The sequence below is a fragment of the Anthonomus grandis genome, chromosome 13 (assembly GCF_022605725.1).
Source record: "Anthonomus grandis grandis chromosome 13, icAntGran1.3, whole genome shotgun sequence".
Taxonomy (NCBI): domain Eukaryota; kingdom Metazoa; phylum Arthropoda; class Insecta; order Coleoptera; family Curculionidae; genus Anthonomus; species Anthonomus grandis.
The window spans coordinates 9179597-9200924 of NC_065558.1; the positions used below are offsets into that span (position 1 = coordinate 9179597).

General features: G+C 32.1%; 1 protein-coding gene across 3 annotated transcripts; it reads right to left on the reverse strand.

Moving 5' to 3' along the window:
* Nucleotides 1–4094: 4094 nt before the first annotated feature.
* On the reverse strand, nt 4095–21231 carry LOC126743918 (iroquois-class homeodomain protein IRX-5-like). 3 transcript variants are annotated; one of them, XM_050451195.1, is made up of 8 exons: nt 21081–21231; nt 20567–20613; nt 14706–15121; nt 14429–14625; nt 14236–14377; nt 14064–14174; nt 10163–10436; nt 4095–4863 (listed from the first exon to the last, which is right to left on the reverse strand). In XM_050451195.1, exons 2-8 carry the CDS (start codon nt 20598–20600, stop codon nt 4601–4603), a joined length of 1437 nt encoding a protein of 478 aa, XP_050307152.1. In that variant the 5' UTR covers nt 20601–20613; nt 21081–21231; the 3' UTR covers nt 4095–4600. The 3 variants fall into 3 exon arrangements, with proteins under 3 accessions (XP_050307152.1, XP_050307153.1, XP_050307154.1); XM_050451196.1 differs by lacking the exon at nt 21081–21231 and having other exon boundaries at nt 20567–20927; XM_050451197.1 differs by lacking the exons at nt 20567–20613; nt 21081–21231 and adding an exon at nt 19486–19589.
* Nucleotides 21232–21328: the final 97 nt, after the last annotated feature.

Sequence of the window (21328 nt, forward strand, 5' to 3'; positions counted from 1 at the left end):
AAATTGTTTATGTAAGCTGATTTGTTGTATACTTTTGTCTAATATTCATGATAGTTTCTGTTAATAAAACAATTTTCGCTGTTAGATATCAATGAGTTGCATTAAAAACATCACGAAAATGTAGTAAGTGTATTCTTTTTTTTACCTTCTCACCTAAAAATAAATGTAGTTTAGGGCTATATTATTGTTAAATAAATATGAAATATTCTGGTCATAGAATTTTCTGTACGAAACCTCGGCAAATATCAAAGTGACGATCAATAGTGTTTTAAGTGATGAAAGGATTGAATTAAATTGAAAACAAAATCAAGTCCGTATTTAAAAAAAATAAGTTGATGATGGTCGCCAGAAACCATCATCATTGTGATGTGTTTTCATTTTGAATTATCTTAACAAACAAAGCCAGGAAAAAATAAAAACCAAAACTGAAAATTCCGGTTTTCTTCGAATATCTTCGGAATATTTTAAAACGCAAAACGGCATTTTATTGAGCATCAAATCGCGTAACTTTGCCTCCATTTAACCGACCCTGTATCTCTTACGGTTTCCGAAATCCCCACGATGCGCGTGGAATTCGAGCCACCTTGTACACATTGTGATATTTTCTATGATTCTTTGAAAGCAATAATTAGCAAGGTTAATTTGATCTATTACTGTTTTCTATTATTTACTTATTTTATAGTTTAGGTTAGGGTTATGATAAATTAAGTAATTTTGTTATGAATTTCATAAAGATTTATTTATTTTGGTATTTCCTGTACTTGAGTGACTTACCTGTTGGAAATATATGACTATTTATCTTTTTATTGTTTATAATTCAGCCCTATTTTTTTTAAATCGTGATATTGCCGCCTTAGGCTTTAGCCTACTCAGCCTTTGCGTAAATCCACCGCTCTTATTATAACTTGGAGTATGTAACTATTATAAACTCATGTCAAATGGTCTTATATAATTGGCTAAACGGCCATTTCAAGCATGTGGACGGGACAAATCACAAAATAGGATATGCGAAAAAAAAATGTTGCCAATTTTTTAGGTAATATTTCTTCACCAAAATTAGCAAATATATTCTTTATTAATTAGACAATATTTTAAAAAATATAAATGCAAGCAAGATGTTTTTATAGTAGAGATAATAGCAATAAACGACGGTTGTGGACGGGACCGGAAAATTCCGTATCATTTATGTTACATAAAAAAACAACCAACATTTCTGAAATGGTTGTTTTAAGAAAAAAGATATCGTTTTTAATTTTCAACAAAATACTAGTAAATCACATTAAATGATTAAGAAAGAATTTTTCTTCTTCTTCGTAACTAAAAAACGATATTTATTGGTTGTGGACCGGACAAAAAACCTTATTAACTTTAGTATATTTTTTTATAATTTATTTTAGTATAAATAACAATATACTATGTAATACAACTAAATTAAAGGGAATGATAACGACGAATTAGTTCAACAATAAATAATTAATGATTTTAATGTTTTGTTACAGATATCTTTCTTATATTGTTTTGATGGGTCTGACCAATTTCCAATATTTTTTCGAACACAGGCCTAAAAAAGTGGGATGATTGGAGCCCTGCAATGGGCAGGACACTTTCCCATCGAGCGGTTAACATGTTTTTGTTATCCTGAATCTTTTGGCTTGACACGTAGATAAGATTTATATTGGTTTTACCATTAAGTGCATTTAAAAAGTCTTTGGAATTATTAATAAGTAGTTTTCTACTTTTCACCATTTCCCACGCTACTCTTTTAAGCTTCCCTCCTACTCCGTCTACAGCCCCCTTCCCGTGAGAAGTGGCAAAAAAATTCCAAAGGCCAGATATATCGAAATCTTCATGAAAATGACATAAATTCGATAGAGTAAACTTATTTTTAAACTGTGCTGCACAGCCATCAGAAAATATCGATACAGTTCTCAAAGTACTATAGGCATTTCTTAACCAATGAACTATTTCTTTTAGAAATGCCCAGACTGCAAACTTATCATGTGATAACTCATCACTGATGATAGCAAACGAATGATGGGTATTTTTAGTCCAGGCTACTGCCGTAAATAAATATTGTGACCTGTCTGTGGCTCTAGTGCGCACTTTGTATCTCGTCCTGACTTATACATGAGTAATTTTCTGCGAAGTCTACTTGCAGGACAACTTTTCCTTCATTTATATTATTTTTTTCTTTCTCAAAATTGCGTTCTTGTGTGGTTTTTACAAAACAATGACAAACAAACAACTTTAAATTTCTCCATAGATTCTTGCAGTTTTTAAAGTACCAGATACTTCTAATACTTGGGGTTTATGAAGATTGACTTGGTACCTTTTCCATTTTATTTCGGTCTCCAAATCGGTATTTAAAGGCACCAAAGCAAATTCAATATCGATATCACAGTTTGGGCATAAATTATTCATACAGTCGAAATTATCTGTATCGCAACATATGGCTGAAAGTAATTCCTTGGAAGATTTTGGAAATTCCTGTACATTTTTGCAAATAGCCTCAACCAAAAAATTAAAGTTCGCATGGTACTGGCAAACGCAAACGTCGTGAGGCATTTGGGAACTTAGCAAAGCAAGATGTTTGGGTCGATATTCGTAAAATTTTGTTAGTTTGACATCTAATTCGGGATGTTCATGTATAAACAACTGATAAGCTTCCTTTACAGTAACAGTCATGTGCAGCTTTTGCTTTTTTTCTTTGATACCTGATTCATTTTTTAAAGCGATAACGTCTCTTTTCCCTGGCGCCTGTCTACTTATCATATCCCTGGTGTAACACCGTTCAACAGTTTCCTTAAGTTGGCTTCCAATTTGTTCCAAGGTGTTACTTTTTCTGCACAGACTAAACTTGTTTCTTTTGGAAATTCGGCATAAAAAAATGTCTTTAAAACCTCCTTATTTTTGCTCAGCACACTTCGGCAATACAGACTTAATTTTCTTTAACACCTTTCCCATCGATTGTGGCGTTTTAAATGAGCTGATATTATCTGATGATTGGATTTTCTCAACTTGCAATTCTTCCCTTTTTCTCTGACGATACAACCCTTTTTCTTAATGTTTCCTGTCTTTTCTTTGCATTTATCATATCTTTCGTAAAAAAACCTTCCTGAATCAATCTCTTCTGCTGTCTGTTTTTCTTTTGGCATCCTTCTCTTTAAAACGCATGTGCTTCTCAACATTCTCTTTGAGCTTTCTTCTAAAACCTATAGATTTTTCTTTATTTGTCTTAGGTGCCATATTTTCTGTAAAAAAATATGGACTCATAAGTTGGGATAAGATTGACTGAGAAAAATTATCTTAAAATTAAATAATAATAATAAATTTCATTTACAAAAAATGTTTTTTTTTTTGGCTTCGTAGAGTATCAGCCCTTAGCGAATCGGTTGCGATATTCATATAGATCACCAAAACCAAAAAAAAACTTACTTAAAATAAGTACTTTGCAGCCCGTTTTGCATTAAAAATTAAATATTTTCGATATATATATTAATAGGATCTTTTTATATATTTTTTAATGTATGGGTTGCGGACGGGACAATTTATTTATAAAATTTTCTTGCAAAATAGTAACATGATGAAAATGTATCATGAAATGCAAGTCAAGAAAAAATAAAATTGAAAGTTCAAACTTTTTATTTATTATTTAGTGGGATATGCCTACTTTTCTAAGAATTTGGTTGTGGATGGGACAAAAAACCCTTATAATTACACTAAATGAAAAAATATATCTACTTACTTTGATTACGAAATTAATATTAACCACAAAAAACTTGAAACCACTGACATTTACTCTGCCATGACAGCGTCTCAATGTATCACTTGTTTTAATCCCTGGCCGACTATACAAAGTTAACTATTTTTTCCTGAAACAGCCTGCTAATACAAACCTGAAAGTAATGAGTGTCCCATTTTTTTCGGATGTTATTTTTATGACAATTAAATGACATTAAATAAATATATGGTTTAAAAATATACTTTAATGCATTTTCGTATTTTATTAAAAAAAAATCCAAATCGCTTGAAATGGCCGTGAACTTCTGTTAGACAATAAACAATCATTGTATATTATCAAATAAAACAATAAATTTGCTACCAAACTTTATTATATTAACTAATAAGCTTAAATAATATAACTGGTTATAAAAACAACAGAAAGCCATGCTAATTCCTGCTACTAAAGTCTATTTTGTCGACAACTAATTTTTTAGTGCATAAATTAGTTTTTCTTCCAATTGTCCATAACTTAATGTCATTGAAAACAAACATAAATTATTTGTTTAGGCATATATTAATGTTAAAAAGTATGTTACCAATCCACTACTTTACAAGTCTAGAATTTACCTATAATGAGGACATAAAGATACATTAACGAGGGCGGATGGTAAACCAACAGACCGATTTAAAATATGATCGTTAACTAAATTAGTAAAAATAAAATCCTCTTATTTTTTTTTCAAAGTCTCATAAAGAAAACTCAACAAAAATTCTTCATTGGCCCTTGAACAGGCCAATAATAAGCAGAATATAACATTCTGACTAAGTTTGCTTACTAGCAAAACGATACCTTAATCCATTTAAAAACACTTAATTACTAATTTTCATTGTCATCTATGACAGTTACTTCGTCGGGATGCTCCTCCACCGTTACTTCATTCACTTCTTCTTCGAGTGTCACTTCATTTACGAAAACTTCTTCGGGTTCATCTTCTTGTACAGTTTCGCAAAATATGTTTTCACTTAAAAAGGTGCCTTCGTCTAAAACGACCTCTTCGTCACCGTGATCTACTTCTTCGTCGGGGAGCTCTTCTACTTCGTCCTCTTGTACTTCTTGGACCAGCTCTTCTTCAAAAACAACTGTAAATAATAATAATCATTAGTTTACAGTTGTTTTCTACATAACATTTACAATAACATAGAAAAAAACTAAATCTGTGCTAATGGTATCTAGCGTGACGCTGCTGTTATACAACCACCCGACTGAAAGGAACAATTGATCTAGATTTTATTATTTAAAATACATACAGTGTAACAATTTTCCTAGGAACGAAAAAAATGCGCAGCAATAATGGAGTACATAAAATTTAACGCTTGTTTACGTGGGTATGAAAACTAAATGCATTCGGTGAGTATTAAATATATTAACAGCAGTCTAACTGAAGCAGTGTTTAAAGATTTGTAGGTTATGCTTAGGAACATTGTACAGATTACTGCTGCGACCAAAAATATGATGAAAGTAAGATGGTTTTTGGAATTTATTATACAATGTCTTTGTTATAAAAAGTCTTGGAAGGATGTAAAGACTGTTGCGGAGTCTTCCAAGAAAAAAATCAAAAGTTGGCTTGGTTTAAATTATTTAACACTAAACTCAGAAAAGTCAAGCTTTTTATGCTTTTCTGTAGATTCAAGCCATTACACAAAAACGACTGTGGCATGCATAACTGAATGTTCTTGCACCCAGCAAATAAAAAGGCAGATCAAGGTTAAATACTTAGATGTTATTTTGGATGAAAATCTAAAGTGGCACCACCATGTTGAGTATATTTCCACTCGAGTTCGGAAACTTATTTATAAATTTCGTCAATTAAGACAATTTATGTAAAAGAAGACCTTATGACCATTTATCAAGCTCTGGTTGAATCAATTATGAACTATTGCATAACAGCATGGGGCGGAACAAGTAAGACCATCCTGAAACCTCTTATGATTACCCAAAAATATGTTCTGAAAATAATGTTTAACAAACCAAAATTGTATTCCTCAGATATTTTATTTAGAGAAGCTAGATTGTTGCAAGTAAATCAAATTTACTTTAAAGCAGTGGTTAGGCTTCTGTGTAAGAATCCACACTACTTGCATTTCATATCTCACAATCAGAACACTAGACAGGCTTTAAATAAGAATGTAACTATCCCAAAGACCACAAAAACTAAATGTCAAAAAACTTTAACATATACCTTAGCAAAAATCTATAATCAACTTCCCGTAGAACTCAGAAATAAACCCTATAACAGAATTAAAAGTGGAATACACGACTGGATATTAGATGATAACGTCACTTGGTTAGTATGATATACATAGTACTGTTTATTTTTCTTCCTGTTTTTTCCCTTTCTTTCCCCTAATTTAATTTTAATTCTGTTTTATTTTTTGAATCACTTTTATATATTATTTTCATAAAAATTGTTTTTATTTTAATTAATTAATTTGGATAGATAGGAAATGCACATACAGTATTTTAAAAATAACCATTGGTTGTGCATTGGGCATTCTTAGCGGTTAAGCAGTTGTTATTTTGTAATGTTATAATGTATGAATGTATCATCTGCTGAATATATTATTAGAAGTATTATTATAATGGTATAGGTTTTTTATCAAAATTGTAGAGGTTTAAAAACTAAGCTATAAATAATTAAATTTCAACATATTAAACAATAATTGTAATATTATTATACAGGGTATTTGGCGGAGGGTTAGCCAAACTTGGTGGGCATATAGATAGGCTCAGATAGAAGATATTTTCTTAATAAACTTGTGTTCTAAAAGTCGCAGGTTTTTTTATATCATTGATTTTGTGTTATTTTCAGGATTTTCAAAAAGTTATGCCTTTTGACATCTTTAAATTTTTTCAGCATATTTTTCACGATTTTTTTACATTTGTATTTAGTCTGTAATGTATCCTGAATCTAAAAAAATCAATATCAAGTACAAATAATACCGAAATAATAAATAATTCGTTTTGAGCTCAAAAAGTTAATACAAGTAGCAACAAAAGTTATGAAAGGTAACTTTAACTTGACGCAAAAAAAAACTGAAATCTATCAAGATGTTCAGGTAGTTTTAAAAACATCTCCAGTTAATACTCTTGAATGATATACGATGTGTAACACAAAGCCGACTAACTTGCCACAATGCATGACTTTAAAGGAAAATAAAGTAAAAAAAAATATTTTTTTAATTTTATGTATTTATTTCAAAATTACAAATTTTATTAAAACTGCGCTTCCCTGGCTCTAATACATGCCCTACGTCGCCGTCGCATTTCCCCTGTCGTAAGACGAAGGCGCATCTCTTTTCTGATAGTTTGAAAAGCGGCATCGATTCTTTGAATTGTCAAATGAGGAGATCGTGGAACATGCTATGGGATTGTTGTTGTGATAACAACAGTATGTGCTACATATTGTTGTAGTCATTTGACATTTGTCGTGGTGTAACTTTTTAGCTTTCTTATACGTACCCAAGTCGTTAATTTAGTATTGTATCGTTTCTGTAGTTGTTATTGTTAATACTGTTGTTATTGTTGCTGTTAATTGAGTTTTTATATTGTTTTTGTGACTTTCCTTATTTTCGTATCATTATCGCCACAATGGCTGCATACACTACCGAAGAATACGCCGATATTGTCTTTGCTTATGGAAGAGCCAATGGTAATACGCGAGAAGCACAAAGAATTTATGAGGAGCAATACCCCAATAGGCGTGTGCCCCACCACAACACTTTTGCTAACACTTTTCGTCGATTAAGGGAAACAGGCAATCTAAATTTTCAAGAATCGAGGATCAATCCTCATTTCCATGGATTTCTACATGGAAAGCATGGTCAGTTGTCAAGGCAGAAGGAAGGCATCCTTTCCATTACACCCCAGTGCAAGGTAATTTCATACTACATCAACAACTTAATTCCGCAATTTTTACTGCCATCGTGATACTCTATTCTAGGTCTTCTACAAGCCGACTATGAGCGACGGGTACAATATCGCCGCTTTTTGCTTCACGCAGACGTTGAAAATTAACACTTTTTAAAAAGCATCTTATGGACAGATGAATCAACATTTACACGTGCGGGGATATTTAACCAACATAATTTACATTATTGGGAAAACAAAAACGCAAATCCGCATTTGACCAGAGCCAAGTCTTTCTAAACAAGATTCAGTGTTAATGTTTGGGCAGGTGTGATTGGGAGACACCTCATCGGTACACACTACTTGCCGAGAAACCTCAACGGGGACAATTACTTACATTTTTTACAAAATGATCTCCCACAATTATTGGCTGATATACCCCTATTTAATGAAGACCAATCGTCTTCCAGAATGACGGGTGTCCTGCACACTATCGGGTCGCCGTTAGAGAATTTCTGGACAATACTTTTCCCAATTCGTGGATCGGAAGAGCAAGTCCCATCGCATGGCCTCCACGGTCCCCTGATTTAACTCCTTTCGATTTTTACGTATGGGGACGTGCGAAAGAACTCGTGTATGAGGTGGAAATTGACAATCTAGACCACTTAATTCAAAGAATCAATGCCGCTTTTCTAACCGTCAGAGAAGAGATGCGACTTCGCCTTACGACAGTAGAAATGCGACGGCGATGTAGGGCATGTATAAGAGCCAGGGGAGCGCAGTTTCAACAAAATTTGTAATTTTGAAATAAATACATAAAATTAAAAAAATATTTTTTTTTTACTTTATTTTCGTTTAAAGTGAAAAAAATGAATTGTGGCCAGTTAGTCGGCTTTGTGTTACACATCGTATATCATTGAAAAGAGTATTAACTGGAGATGTTTTTAAAACTACCTGAACATCTTGATAGATTTTAGTTTTTTTTTTTGCGTCAAGTTAAAGTTTTTTGTTGCTACTTGTATTAACTTTTTGAGCTCAAAACAAATTATTTCGGTATTATTTGTACTTGATATTGATTTTTTTTAGATTCAGGATACATTACAGACTAAATACAAGTGTAAAAAAAATGTGAAAAATACGCTGAAAAAAATTAAAGATGTCAAAAGGCATAACTTTTTGAAAATCCTGAAAATAACACAAAATCAATGATATAAAAAAACCCAAGACTTTTAGAACACAAGTTTATTAAGAAAATATCTTCGCCTATCTATATGCCTACCAAGTTTGGCTAACCCTCCGCCAAATACCCTGTATATAGCCTTTACTGAAACCTGGCCTAATGATTCAGTTTATAATTGAAGAATTTAATTTTGATAGAGTAATTTTAGAAAGCTTACAAGTAAAAAACAGGGTGGGGGTGTATTATTAGCCTTATATCAAAAATTAAATGTTGAAATTTGTGACATTTTTTATGAAAATCTTGATACTCTGTATTAGAATTAGTCTTGACCATAATGATTTAGTCTTTGTTGCAGTTGTTTATTTCGTACCTAATTGTAATGTAGACGTTTACCTTAGATTTTACCATTGTCTTGAGTAAAATTTTTAAATTGTAAGTGATTTTAATCTTCATGATTTAATGTTCGTAGTGTACCTGTGATTTTAATAGTTTTTTAGCTTTTACAAAGTTAACCAAATCAACACTGTGCATAATGTTACCCATTTTCAGGGCTCTAGTGTAGAGAATTATGATGCCCCATTGTTGCCTGTTGATAAGTACCATCCTGTGCTGTCAGTTGTAGTCAGCCTTAATTATAAAAAGGAAGAATGCAAACAAGTAAAATTGATAAATTGAATTTAGAAAAGCTGATTTTGACAATATGTACTTGTCATTTAAAAATATTAATTGGAATGTTGTATATAATTGCTGTGATGTGACCGAATTTTATGGGATTTTTTATGTTTTGCTTGTTCTTCCTCTTCCATGTTTAAGGCAAAATCTAAGAAATTAATAACAATATATTACATTTATATTTTAATACTAATATTAAAACATAAATTTAATAGTAAATATATTTCAATTAAAAAAAAAAGAAAAGATATTAAGCTATAATAAACACACACTGAGAAAGGGATAAGATAAAATGAAAGGGATCCGTCATGAAATTCGCCCTTTGATAACCTCTTGATAACCTTTATAATAAAATCTTTTCCCTTCGTAAAACGTGGACATCGGATGAGAACAGAAACAATAACAAAGCATAGTGCTTAACTTAAAAGATCGATAATGTCGAATGACATTTCCGAAATTCACATTGTTAGCTATGAAAAATCCCATTAGCCATAAAAATGTTTGCAGATCGGGTAGTATAAGAATGTCTAAGACTGCAAGAAATTTTCTTTCTATATTTTTTCTTGTCTATTTCTACGTCTATCGAGATTAGAGACTTCCGCTGTTGGTCTACAATTATCTGTCAATATTTTTGATCCCACCGCAGTTTACAGAAACTCGTTTATAGTTTTAAAACTTACCTTCTGGATCGACCTCGTGTTCCGCATATTCATGTTCAACATCTTCCTGCTGCTGTATAACTTCCTCCTCTAACATTTCCTGCATTTGTTCGGGCTCTTCCGCCACGCCGTCTTCCACGAACATTTCGGTTTTAAGGTTCTGACAGGCGAACTCGCTCTCGTCGATCCCGATTTCTTCTTCGACCATTTGTACTTGTTGCTTAACCACTTGACGCGGCACCACGGCCTTTTTAATTAGTTTTGTGGGTTTTAGGATTATGGTTTTTGGAGTTCCCTGCAAACAAATTTGGATATTGATACTAACATATTCATTCTCATAATCAGTGTAATGAATGATACAGTACCTTAGAACATTCAAAGGCTGTCTATTGTCTTTCAATGTTCTAAGCAGAGTACTTAGAATGATTATACAGGGTGATGATTAGAATTATTATACGAAGAATGGGCAATCTCTGAACTGGAGATACTACATACCAAAATATGGCGGTTGAGCTTAACATGTCTTGTTGCAGGGTTACGAGATACAGGGTATTTAAAGTTGGAATTTTAATTTGAAATTTCTTAACAATTTTCTGATTTTAAGTTGTATAGTCTTGAAAATTAACGACTTTATGTGTTTTGACATGAAAATTACGAATTTTATGGTGAATTTAGCATTATTTATACAGGGCGTTAGTTACACCCAGGTAAATTACAACATATCTTTTTTGCCTAATCAGTTATGGCTAAAACGACTAGAAAATCTAGACTAGAGAACTAAGTAAAAGTGTATTATTTGTAGTAAAAATTCTAAAATAAGAAAATGCCACGTCATAATGAATATTGCATCAGTGAAATGATTTGCGTTTTTGCTCAGTCAAATTATAGTGGACTTGGTGCAGCCAGAAGGTATTTAGAATTATACCCAAATCGAAGACAACCCAATCACAAACTGTTCAGACGTATTTATACCCGCCTAGGCGAAACAGGGTGTTTTCCTCCTAAAACCTTAAATGGTGCTCCAAAAAATATCAACGTCGATGATGAAGGAGAGGTTTTAGCTCGTATTTCGGAAAATCCAGATCTCAGTCTATCTGTAGAATTTTAAAGAAAGAGAATCTTCGTCCATATCACTATAACCCTGTCCAAAATTTGCTACCTCAAGATTTACCAGTTCGCCTACGGTTTGCTCAATTTATGCTAGATAAACAATCCGAAAACCAGGAATTTCTTAATGACCTTCTTTTCACCGATGAGAGGTGACGTTTACTAGACGAGGTGTTTTTAATTGGAAAAACAATCATTTGTGGGACTCCGAAAATCCACATGCTCTAAAGGAACGACATTTTCAGCATGAATTCAAGATAAATATTTGGTGTAGTGTGATATCTGGTTTTTTTATTGGTCCTTCCTCCTAATCTGAACGGGCCCCTCTATTTAAACTTCCTTCAACAACAGTTAAACCCACTACTAGAAGATGTACCACTAGCCATAAGGCGGAACATGTGGTTTATGCAAGACGGGGCGCCACATCTGAATGAACAGTTTCCTCACAGGTGGATTGGGCGTGGCAGTGAATTTGTTTGGCCACCTAGAAGTCCAGACTTAAACCCTCTAGACTTCTCAATATGGTCACACATGAAGGACATGGTTTACAAAGATACAATTAGTAATTCCATCGAAAAATTACGACAGGAAATTCAAGAAACTGCTAATATTATCAAAAATAATCGACAAATTTTATTTAATATTCAAAGATCTTTAAGGAGACGCCTTACAAAGTGTATTGAAGTGGAAGGCGGGCATTTTGAGCATTTACTTTGAAGTTTTCTTTTAATATTGTTACTGATAGATAAATTAACTGAGAATAAATTCCTATTAAGCCAATATAATAACGGTGGCTTAGGATTTTTTACGCTGAATGTTTAAAATGCAAATAACTTAAAAACTGATAAAGTTACATGAAATAAACAAGAGTACCTTTTCAAGAAGTACCTCTTCATAATTTATCTCCTTCTATTCAGAAATTTATTTTAATTTTTTAATAAATTTATAGGTACAACTGTAATTATTAAATCTTTAGCATTTGTAACCAAAGAAAACAAATTGTAAAACTAAATGGATGTGCCTCAGAGAACAGTCCTTGGCCCAATTGTTTTCTTTTTTTGTTGGTATAAGTAATATGTTGATTCCACTTTAAATTGTTATCTAAAATGATCCCTAAACAATTTATTTGACTTCACTCTTTTATTGAATCTTCATTATTGGTCACTCCTATATGGAGTGCAACCAAGATTTTGGACTAATCGAAAAGTCAAAAAAAAAAACAATATATTTTTGTCCCCGATGATTGGAACAAAGTAGTAGCTCAAGCAAGTTGAAAGTTCTCTGTTGTACGAATGAGAAATGAAGATTTTGTGTCAGTTGAAGAAATGAAAAAAGGGATAAAAGACAGTATTCCAGGAATACGTAGTATTCAGTGGTTCCGACTGGAAAAAGATAAACCCCACATACTTCAATACAAAAACAGTTTGAATGAGAACATGGATTTTGAGTATTTTGACCTTAGAAAACAGAAAAAGGGTCGTGCAAATATCCAATTTAAGCTTAAGTTGTTGCATCCTGAGCCACCATCTATAAAAACCGCAAAATACGAGAACGCGAAAAAAACTGTAACCTCAGCAACAAACGAAAATGGAGAAGAAAGAAGCGAGGCCACCACTAGCGAAAGATACACAGTTGCAGAAAATTCTGGAAATGTTTCAGCTGAATGGGAATCCGATGATGAATAGAAGGAGCGAGTGTTGTGGTCTACATTAAAACTTTTTAAAATATTTAGTTTTGTAACTTTTGTATTCATTGACTTTTTGTCAATAAACTTTCGATTTCATCAGTCTGTTATTTTACTATTTTATAATAATTTACAATCCCCCTTTACAAAATGGCTTGCATTCATTTTAGCAATTATAGGTAAAGAAATAAATCAGATTATAATGTAAGTAATATTCAAAAATAAAGTGTTAAATAAAAATAAAATTCCACTCTTAGATGCAAAGGGATGTAAGTGATACACACCTTTACTTTAAGCCCTGTATTCATCAAATTACCAACTTAAATGCATTAAAATATATGCAAATAATCTTTACATACATTAGAAAGTTAAAAAAAAAATAGGTTGATTCTATTTAAATCGCCGTGATTTTTTTACAGAGCTTAAACTTTGAACAAGTTTTTCTCAAAATGCATAAATGTGTACTTACACCCCTTTGCATCTAACCGCCTCACATAAGACTTATAATTGGATGTAATGTTTCTTGTTTAGTAGAATAAACATAATAAACATATTTTTATTTGGGTGATTTTTTCTCTTTCAACTATTCTCCAGCATTTATTTGAGTATTGCTTACTTCTATAGGGAGCAAATTATGAATGTGTTATAACCTTACACAATGATTTAATTAAGTATTTTATCGATGTATTTGTTTTAATTGTACCTCTTCTTTGCATAATATATTTTTATTATAAGATATGTACAATATATATTTATTGAGATTTGAGTAAACTTTATTTATTTTAACTTTAAAGCATTTTATGGGTTTAAGTGAGTACAAATCTAAACCACATCATAAGTCATGACCCCCAACTTTTTGATTGAATTGAAAGGACCCTGAATTCTCTTCTATGAAATAGGGTTATTTAAAATGCTTGGAATAATTTTAAAAGTACTCTGAAACTTCTTCCAGTTAACTGAGGGTCATCTAAGTGAGTCTACCATTCCATTTTTTAAATTAACAATTTTATTTGAGGCATTCCAAGTTACCCAGTTGTCTAATCTTAATCTAGTTCATATTTCTACTTATAAAATGCCATAACGGCTTTCACATTTTTAAGTTTTATATTCAGTATTTAATGGGTTTCTTACCGCAGATCCGCCAGTAACAACTTTGACAGTTTGCGTGGGCGTTTGCACAATTTGAGGCTTAGAGGGCGTCTTAATAATCTTAGTTGGCTTCAGAATGACCGCTTTTGGTATCTGAACATAAATAAAGCAACAATTAATGAAATAGCTCGATTAAATTGGATTTATCACTTACATTTCCGCTCCCTTGTGGAACAACTTTCAAAATAACATTTTTCCCGGAGGCAGTTTTGACCATAACCAAATTGGACGTTAGAGAGGGAGTTTTTGGAGTGACTTGGACTTTTGGTTGAGGAGTTTCAACAATACTCGTAGATCTATAATTTATGTAAATAATTTATGTTTTTAAATTGGTGATTCTTTCATACCCTCTATCAGCTGGATTGACTGTTAATCCATAGTGAATGTCCGCGTTCCATGGATTGAATTTCTTTGGAGTAATGATCCCGTTTTCGCCAATAATGTATTCGCCAGCGGCTCCGTCAAACTCCACTTGACCCTCTTCGACTCCATCTTCGTTCACTCTTTGAATTCTCATTATTTTATTGACTTTTTGGTAAACGACCTAAAATTTCCAAAATATTAAATCACCGAATCAAAAACTATGATTATGATGTGTTAAAAATGTCTGAAAGCACATTTTACCTCTCCCTCATCATCTTCTCTTGAAGAAGCTTTTCTCCTCCTAGTGATAGTGTACTGCATGGAATCATAGCCCTCTCTTCTCATCATATCGGGCAAATACCTCCTCCTTGCATTAATAAACCAATTACTGATTTGCAAAACCGTCAATCCGGTTTCTTGTGAAAGCACATGCTTTTCAATTTCAGTGGGATACGCGTTAAATCTATGCTCGTAGAGCCAATTTTTCAAAATTTTTACCGCGTCTTTTGGTAAATGCCCGCGTCTTTTCACTGTCCTATGCACGTACTCATACTGTTCAGTTTCAAATGCAGAGGGATCATACTGGTACATAATTTGTTGCTCGACAATTTGATCTCCATCTGAGATGGATTCGTTTTCTTCGGCACTGCTAGTATCAAAGCGTGCATGTTCCACCTCTGCAATTAGTAAAAAGTTATTTCGCTAATAGTAACATTAGTAAAGCAAGTAGTTATACAAGAGTGTTACAAAGTTGTTTTATGATGTGCATACTTTAGTAGGTTTAAGAGTTTTTTAGTCAAACTAACTATCACACAAATTGAATGTATGATAAGACTGAAAATGAAATGGGAAAATAGTAAATGGTACCTTTTCTGGAATAAAGTGGGGCACTTTCCAATACCTAATAGTCCTTACGTTTATTTTTACAAAATGGCCTTTACAAAAAATTGATTTTTGTCATAGGAGCAATTGAAAGAAGTCGTGAGGTTGAGGTCGTGAATTGAGGTTGAGACTTTGTGTTGTTGTCTTTTGATTTATAGGAGCAATTATTGAAAAGTGATTAGTGCCAGGATTCTTTCAAAAATTAAGATTTAATTACATTAATGATTAAGGGCAGAAAATAAAGATTTTCCTCTCATGTTGGTGTGCCACCTGTTATTATTGATTTCTCCAGCTGTAAAAGGATGGTAGTTCATATAAAACTTATATAGTTATAATCTTGTCATATATAAAGAAAAGAGAACACAATATTAAAATAGTTCATTTAGATACAAAATATATACATTAAACATCCAGATCTGCGACCTGATAGCTCATGAATTCCTCAATTGAGAAGCATTCTTCTATAAGAAATTGTTGTATTTTATGCTTAAAAGAATTAATAGAGGAATATTTCTAATATTATGTGGCAACTGTTAAAAAAAGTAGGAGCATAACGCCATGTTACATTGGAGGAGATTTTTAATTGAAAAAAATGACCTGTATATTAAGGCCTTGACAAGTATTCTGATCATTGGCCTCTTGAACTAAGGTTATACTATTAAAAGGTTCTTTCGAAGATACAGGAGAGCCACAAGAATGTATTGTGCTGGTGTGTGTCAAAATCTGTAGATTTTTGAAGAAAGGCTTAGCATCGTTACGGAATTTAATTCCAGCTATTATCCTGGTTGCTCTTCCCTGCAATCAAAGACACGAGGAGCATATGACGAATGTCCCCAAGCCAGTAGCCCATACATACATACAGAATGGCAAAGTTCATAATATGCAATTTTTAATATTTCAATGTCAACAATTTTTGAAGTATTATGAACAATGTATGTTGCTCAGCATAGTTGTTTTGGGTTTAACTCTACCAGGGTTTAACTCTAGGTCAGTTTTATGCTTATTTGAATTTTTTTCAAAAAATAACAATACCTAATGATATATTGATTTATTTGAATCTGATCTTCACTAATAAAAGTAATCTTGTGGTAACAGAAGCCCGATCGACTACCTTTTTGATAAATCTCAAAACCACAAAGCGTACAACTTTTAATTAGATTTGTGTGGTGAATTCAAGCCAAATGTAGAGTATGTAGAATTTTATTATGATTTTAAGCTTGCAGATTATGATGGCATTAATAATTACTTGTCTGGAATTGACTGGACTACAATACTGAACACGACTGATATTAACATAGCTGTCTCTCAATTCTATCACATTTTAAACATGGCAATAGCCCTTTTTGTTCCTCTCAAAAGATATAAGACATCTGATTTTCCCAAGTGGTTCTCGGGTGAACTTAAATATCTAGTTACACAGAAGAAGATTGCTCACAAGAATTACATCAGTACTCGTGATCAATCTGTTTATGTCACTTTTTCTAATCTCAGGGCGAGGTGCAAAACTTTAACGAATATTTGCTACCGTGATTATATTTCAAATTTAGACCAATTACTGCGTACTGACCCTAAAAGCTTTTAGTATCGCCTCAACAGTAGGAAGGCAGTAAATAAAATTCCAAATTCAATGTATTTATGGTGATAATGAATTTTCTGGTTGTGAACAGATAGCGGAGGGTTTTGCCCAGTTTTTTCAACTGTCTACAATACTAATATAAATAAAAATAACAATTATTATATGGGTCAACAGGTGGGAGAAAATATGACAATTCCTAATCCCCAACTGTCTGTTGGTTTGATTTTTGATAAAATTTTAAAATTAAAGGCCAAAGTTAGTTCAGGTCCTGATGGGATACCAAACTATTTTTTACAAAAATGTTTCTGTACTGTTTCTCGCCCTCTATTCTTCCTTTTTCAGAAATCCCTTGGCTCAGCACTCTTTCCGTCATTATGGAAGCATAGTTTTCTGGTACCAATATTTAAATCAGATGATAATGACCAAATAGGCAACTATAGGGGCGTTTGCATCCAGTCGGCCATTCCAAAACTGTTGGACAGTCTTATCTACGACCAAATTTATTTCTATTGCAAGGAGCTGTTGCTCAATCAGCAGCATGGGTTTAGTTCGGGCAGATCTACGATCACTAACTTGTTGATCTATCAGATGCCTTGGAGAGGGGATGTCAGATGGATGTGATTTATACAGACTTCTCCAAGGCTTTTGATAGAGTCGATCACAGAATCTTGCAGGAGAAACTTAGAGTGTTTGGTTTCTCCAATCATATAGTTGCCTGGTTTACAAGCTTCTTGTCAGGCCGGACTCAGCAGGTTAGATTGGGTGTGATCCAATATCAATGTATGTTCTGGTGTACCTCAGGGTGGACACTGCTAACTATTGCTCTTTAACATTTTCATTAATGATATAGCTACATGTTTTGAAAATAGTGCCTTTTTATTGTTTGCAGATGACCTGAAAGTATTTCAGTATCCTGATACAATCAAGGATCTTGGCATTTATTTTGACGATCATTTAAATTTTAATATACACATAAATAATATAGTGGTTAGGTCCTCCAGGGTTCTGGGTTTTGTTCTGCGTAACTTTAGAGAGCTATCGGTCGAGACCTGTAAGAGAGTGTACATGTCTTTGGTGATTTCTTTATTGGAGTATGGCTCAATGATATGGTCCCCCTATTACATGAACAGCTGTCTGGCCCTTGAAAGGATTCAGTTTTTAAGATTTTGTTTATTTAAATTAAATTTGGAAATACCGAACGATCATGTTTATGATGATGCACGGGAAGAAAATTGGCTTGTCTAGTTTTAGGAATCAAATTAGAGAGATTGTGTAAACTCTTCTGTTGATTTTATGTTGGTTTGCCTGTTAAAACATATTTGTATTTTAGCTATTTTAAGTTATGGTTAGGTGTAACTATTGAACTTTGTAAATTTTTTTTTGTAATGGGGTTGATCCGGTCTATTAAATAAATAAATAAATAGATATGATGTCAACAAGGCTTTCAAAGGTGCATCTAGAATTACTCCCAAGAACTGTTTCAGGGATTTCTGGGATGTTAGTTTTTTTTTTAAAGAGAACATCATAGTCTCAGTTTTATTCAAGTTAACATTTAAAAGGTTTAAAAGAAACCAACCAGTAGCAGTCTCAGCATGCCAGACCATTTTAATTCTTTCTTCTTCTATAGATTTAGTTTCATAACTTATTTGCAGATTACTTTGGGTATAATTTGCCTCCTCTTTCAGTTGCCATATATATTTAATATTTCAAATAAAAATATAAGAAAAGTTGGAATGATGTATAGATGAATTATATTGGGTTGGGATATTGTCCCTAAATTTGTTTTTAATTGCAAGGGAGTTTTGTAATTTGTCAAGGTAGAACTTTTTTCAATGAAAATCTCCATGCTTATCACAATTTTTAAAATAAAAAAATTGCATCTCAGAAAATACATAATCAAATAGTTTACTTTGCCATAAAAAGTTATACAATACAAAAACCAATTATTAGGAACAAAATAGGAATTTTTGAAGGTCATAAAAAACAATAGATTCAGATGAAAGCAGACTCATAGATAAGGCAATCTGATAATCTATAATTTATATTAGCACAAACTTTTATTTTAAAGTTTTATTATTAATAAAATGCCATTAAAAGATGATAATGAATCAACATTATACGTATCTTTTAAAAATGGTCTGATAAAAAAAAACCTTTTCAGAATTAGAGGAGGAAATATAAATTGCATGTTTAGCACCCTCATCCTTTATCTATTCTGAGGTATTATTAATAGATTTTTTTATTCCTTGTATTATAATTATATTCAAGTATATTGATGGGTTTATAGTTTACAATATTTTCTTGGACATACTGAAGTTAATAGTTTTGAATTTCTAAAGTATGAATAAAAGTAATCTGGTTTATTCTAAATATAAAATATTACGGTATAAAATTTTAATCAAACTCTTTTTTTCTATGAAACAGACTTGAGTACTTACTTCAGAAGTATTAGATTGCTACATAGATAAATATACACACAAATGAGTGTGTACCTACTATGGGTATTTTTATTGATCTTAATGTTTGTGAATGAGAGCTTAGATGTATACATCAAAAAATGTGAATTATGAAAACTGTCCTCACCTCATCCCATAAATAGCACATACAGACTTAAGGTAAATGCATAGTTCAGGAACTTTTTTGAAAACTGCAGCTAAAATTATGGGCAAAGAAAGAATGTTCCAGTGGCAGAGTGAAACTGAAGAGAACTGAACTTTTCTGAAAATCCCACTTAAAATTATTGAAAAATAGAATCTAAATTTGACACTAAGATATAAAGAAATGTTCCTAGAATTAGAATGTCATTTTATGATAATGAGTACATTTTTTTACAATAATACCAATCCTCAAAAATTTGCTTTCAGATGCTTTTAGAGTTTGATTGGGTTACATTAGAATTTTCAAATTCAAAAATGCTTATAAAAAAGGGCTCAACGCCTTATTTATAAGGCCAAGACATTTTTTTTTGAACATAAATAATACATTATAAACAATGAAATGACAATAATGTAGAGTAAAACTAGAGGGTTTTTAACAAAACTAGACCGAATTTAACGAAAGAATAAAATAATAATAAGGTTATATAAGAACTCAAGTAAAAGTTATATATATAAAAAGTAGTTTAACATAAATGGAAGTAAATGGATTTTACATTACTGACATTAGGAAAAGGTGAATGATGAATCACATCCTATCACTATAAAACTCCTCAAGGGAGTTTGAATGCCTGTCAGTAGGTAGTGACTATTACTTTCTATATTTTTAATTTTCAGAGGCAAATGGTTATACTTTTTTATCTCTTCTTGATTCTTTATAAGCTAATACTTTAAATCTTGCCCTTTACACCCATTTTAAGCCTCTTCCCATAATTTCAGGTAATTATTTTTTATTTTGAAATGACAACTGTCATTAATTTTGTGAACATGACAGATTCTTTTGAAAACTTGAAAGGCAATAGAATGTATTTTTGTTAACATTTTAAATGTACCAATAATGTAATACCATCTAGTATATTGATATAATCAGTTATTTAAGTACCACTGTCTGTAGTGCTTTAAATAAATACTAATCTTAGCACAATGAACAATGAATCAAACAATGAATAAATTTTCCAACTTTTGTAACCCCCTGTATTACCACCAATAGTTACATGATTTCAACTGACCTGCTTCCTGTATTTCATACTGTGGAGAGGACATTTTGGTTCTTTATCTGTAAACAGGTAAAAATGATTCACATTTAAAACGCGTTCTAGGATAAACATTAAAAAGTACTTAAATAAATAATCGATTTTCGTAAGAAATAAATAAAAAATGATCTGTTTTATTAAAATGAACTTATTGAACACTGGGAGCGTAAAATTAAAATAGCCATATTGGATTTGGTTGATGCAACAAAAATGGCTGGCGTCCGCGACGCAAAACCTCCATTCGGGGCTGGTTTTTAACATTTTAGTTTCACACTCTTAGGGGATCTGAAGGAAATTGTATGTTATTAATAAAAAAATTAATCAAATTTTGAATAGAAAATTGATAGATGACAAAAATTTAGGCAAATGTCAACGAACGTCACGTCAAGTCAATATTGTCAATTTACAGGTTAGTTTGACGTTTTTGGCAAATCTTTTTGAAGTAAACGACAGCCATAAACATCAAAAAAGTAAAAAAACTACCCTTTACCTTAAATTCTGGGGGTTTAATCCTTCTAAGACACTTTTAATTAATAAGTCCAGCACGACACACGCCCCACGCTTGGGTTATTACGTTCTCGCGACGAATTCGACGCGTCGACCTTTCCGATCGTAACCGAGTCATGGTTGACCTAATGTTCGTTACGTCATTCCAATATAACCTAAAATTTTTATATTATTTACTTATTTTCAATACAAAAGTATATTGTGAATTTTAATTAAAATATTCTTATTTTA

Coding starts and splice junctions, on each gene's coding strand:
- LOC126743918 (XM_050451195.1), bottom strand. CDS start 20,600: ATGTCCTCTCCACAGTATGAAATACAGGAAGCAG. Junction 15,122..20,566: donor GTATGAAATACAGGAAGCAG/GTCAGTTGAAAT, acceptor TACTAATTGCAG/AGGTGGAACATGCACGCTTT. Junction 14,626..14,705: donor GAGAAGATGATGAGGGAGAG/GTAAAATGTGCT, acceptor TGGAAATTTTAG/GTCGTTTACCAAAAAGTCAA.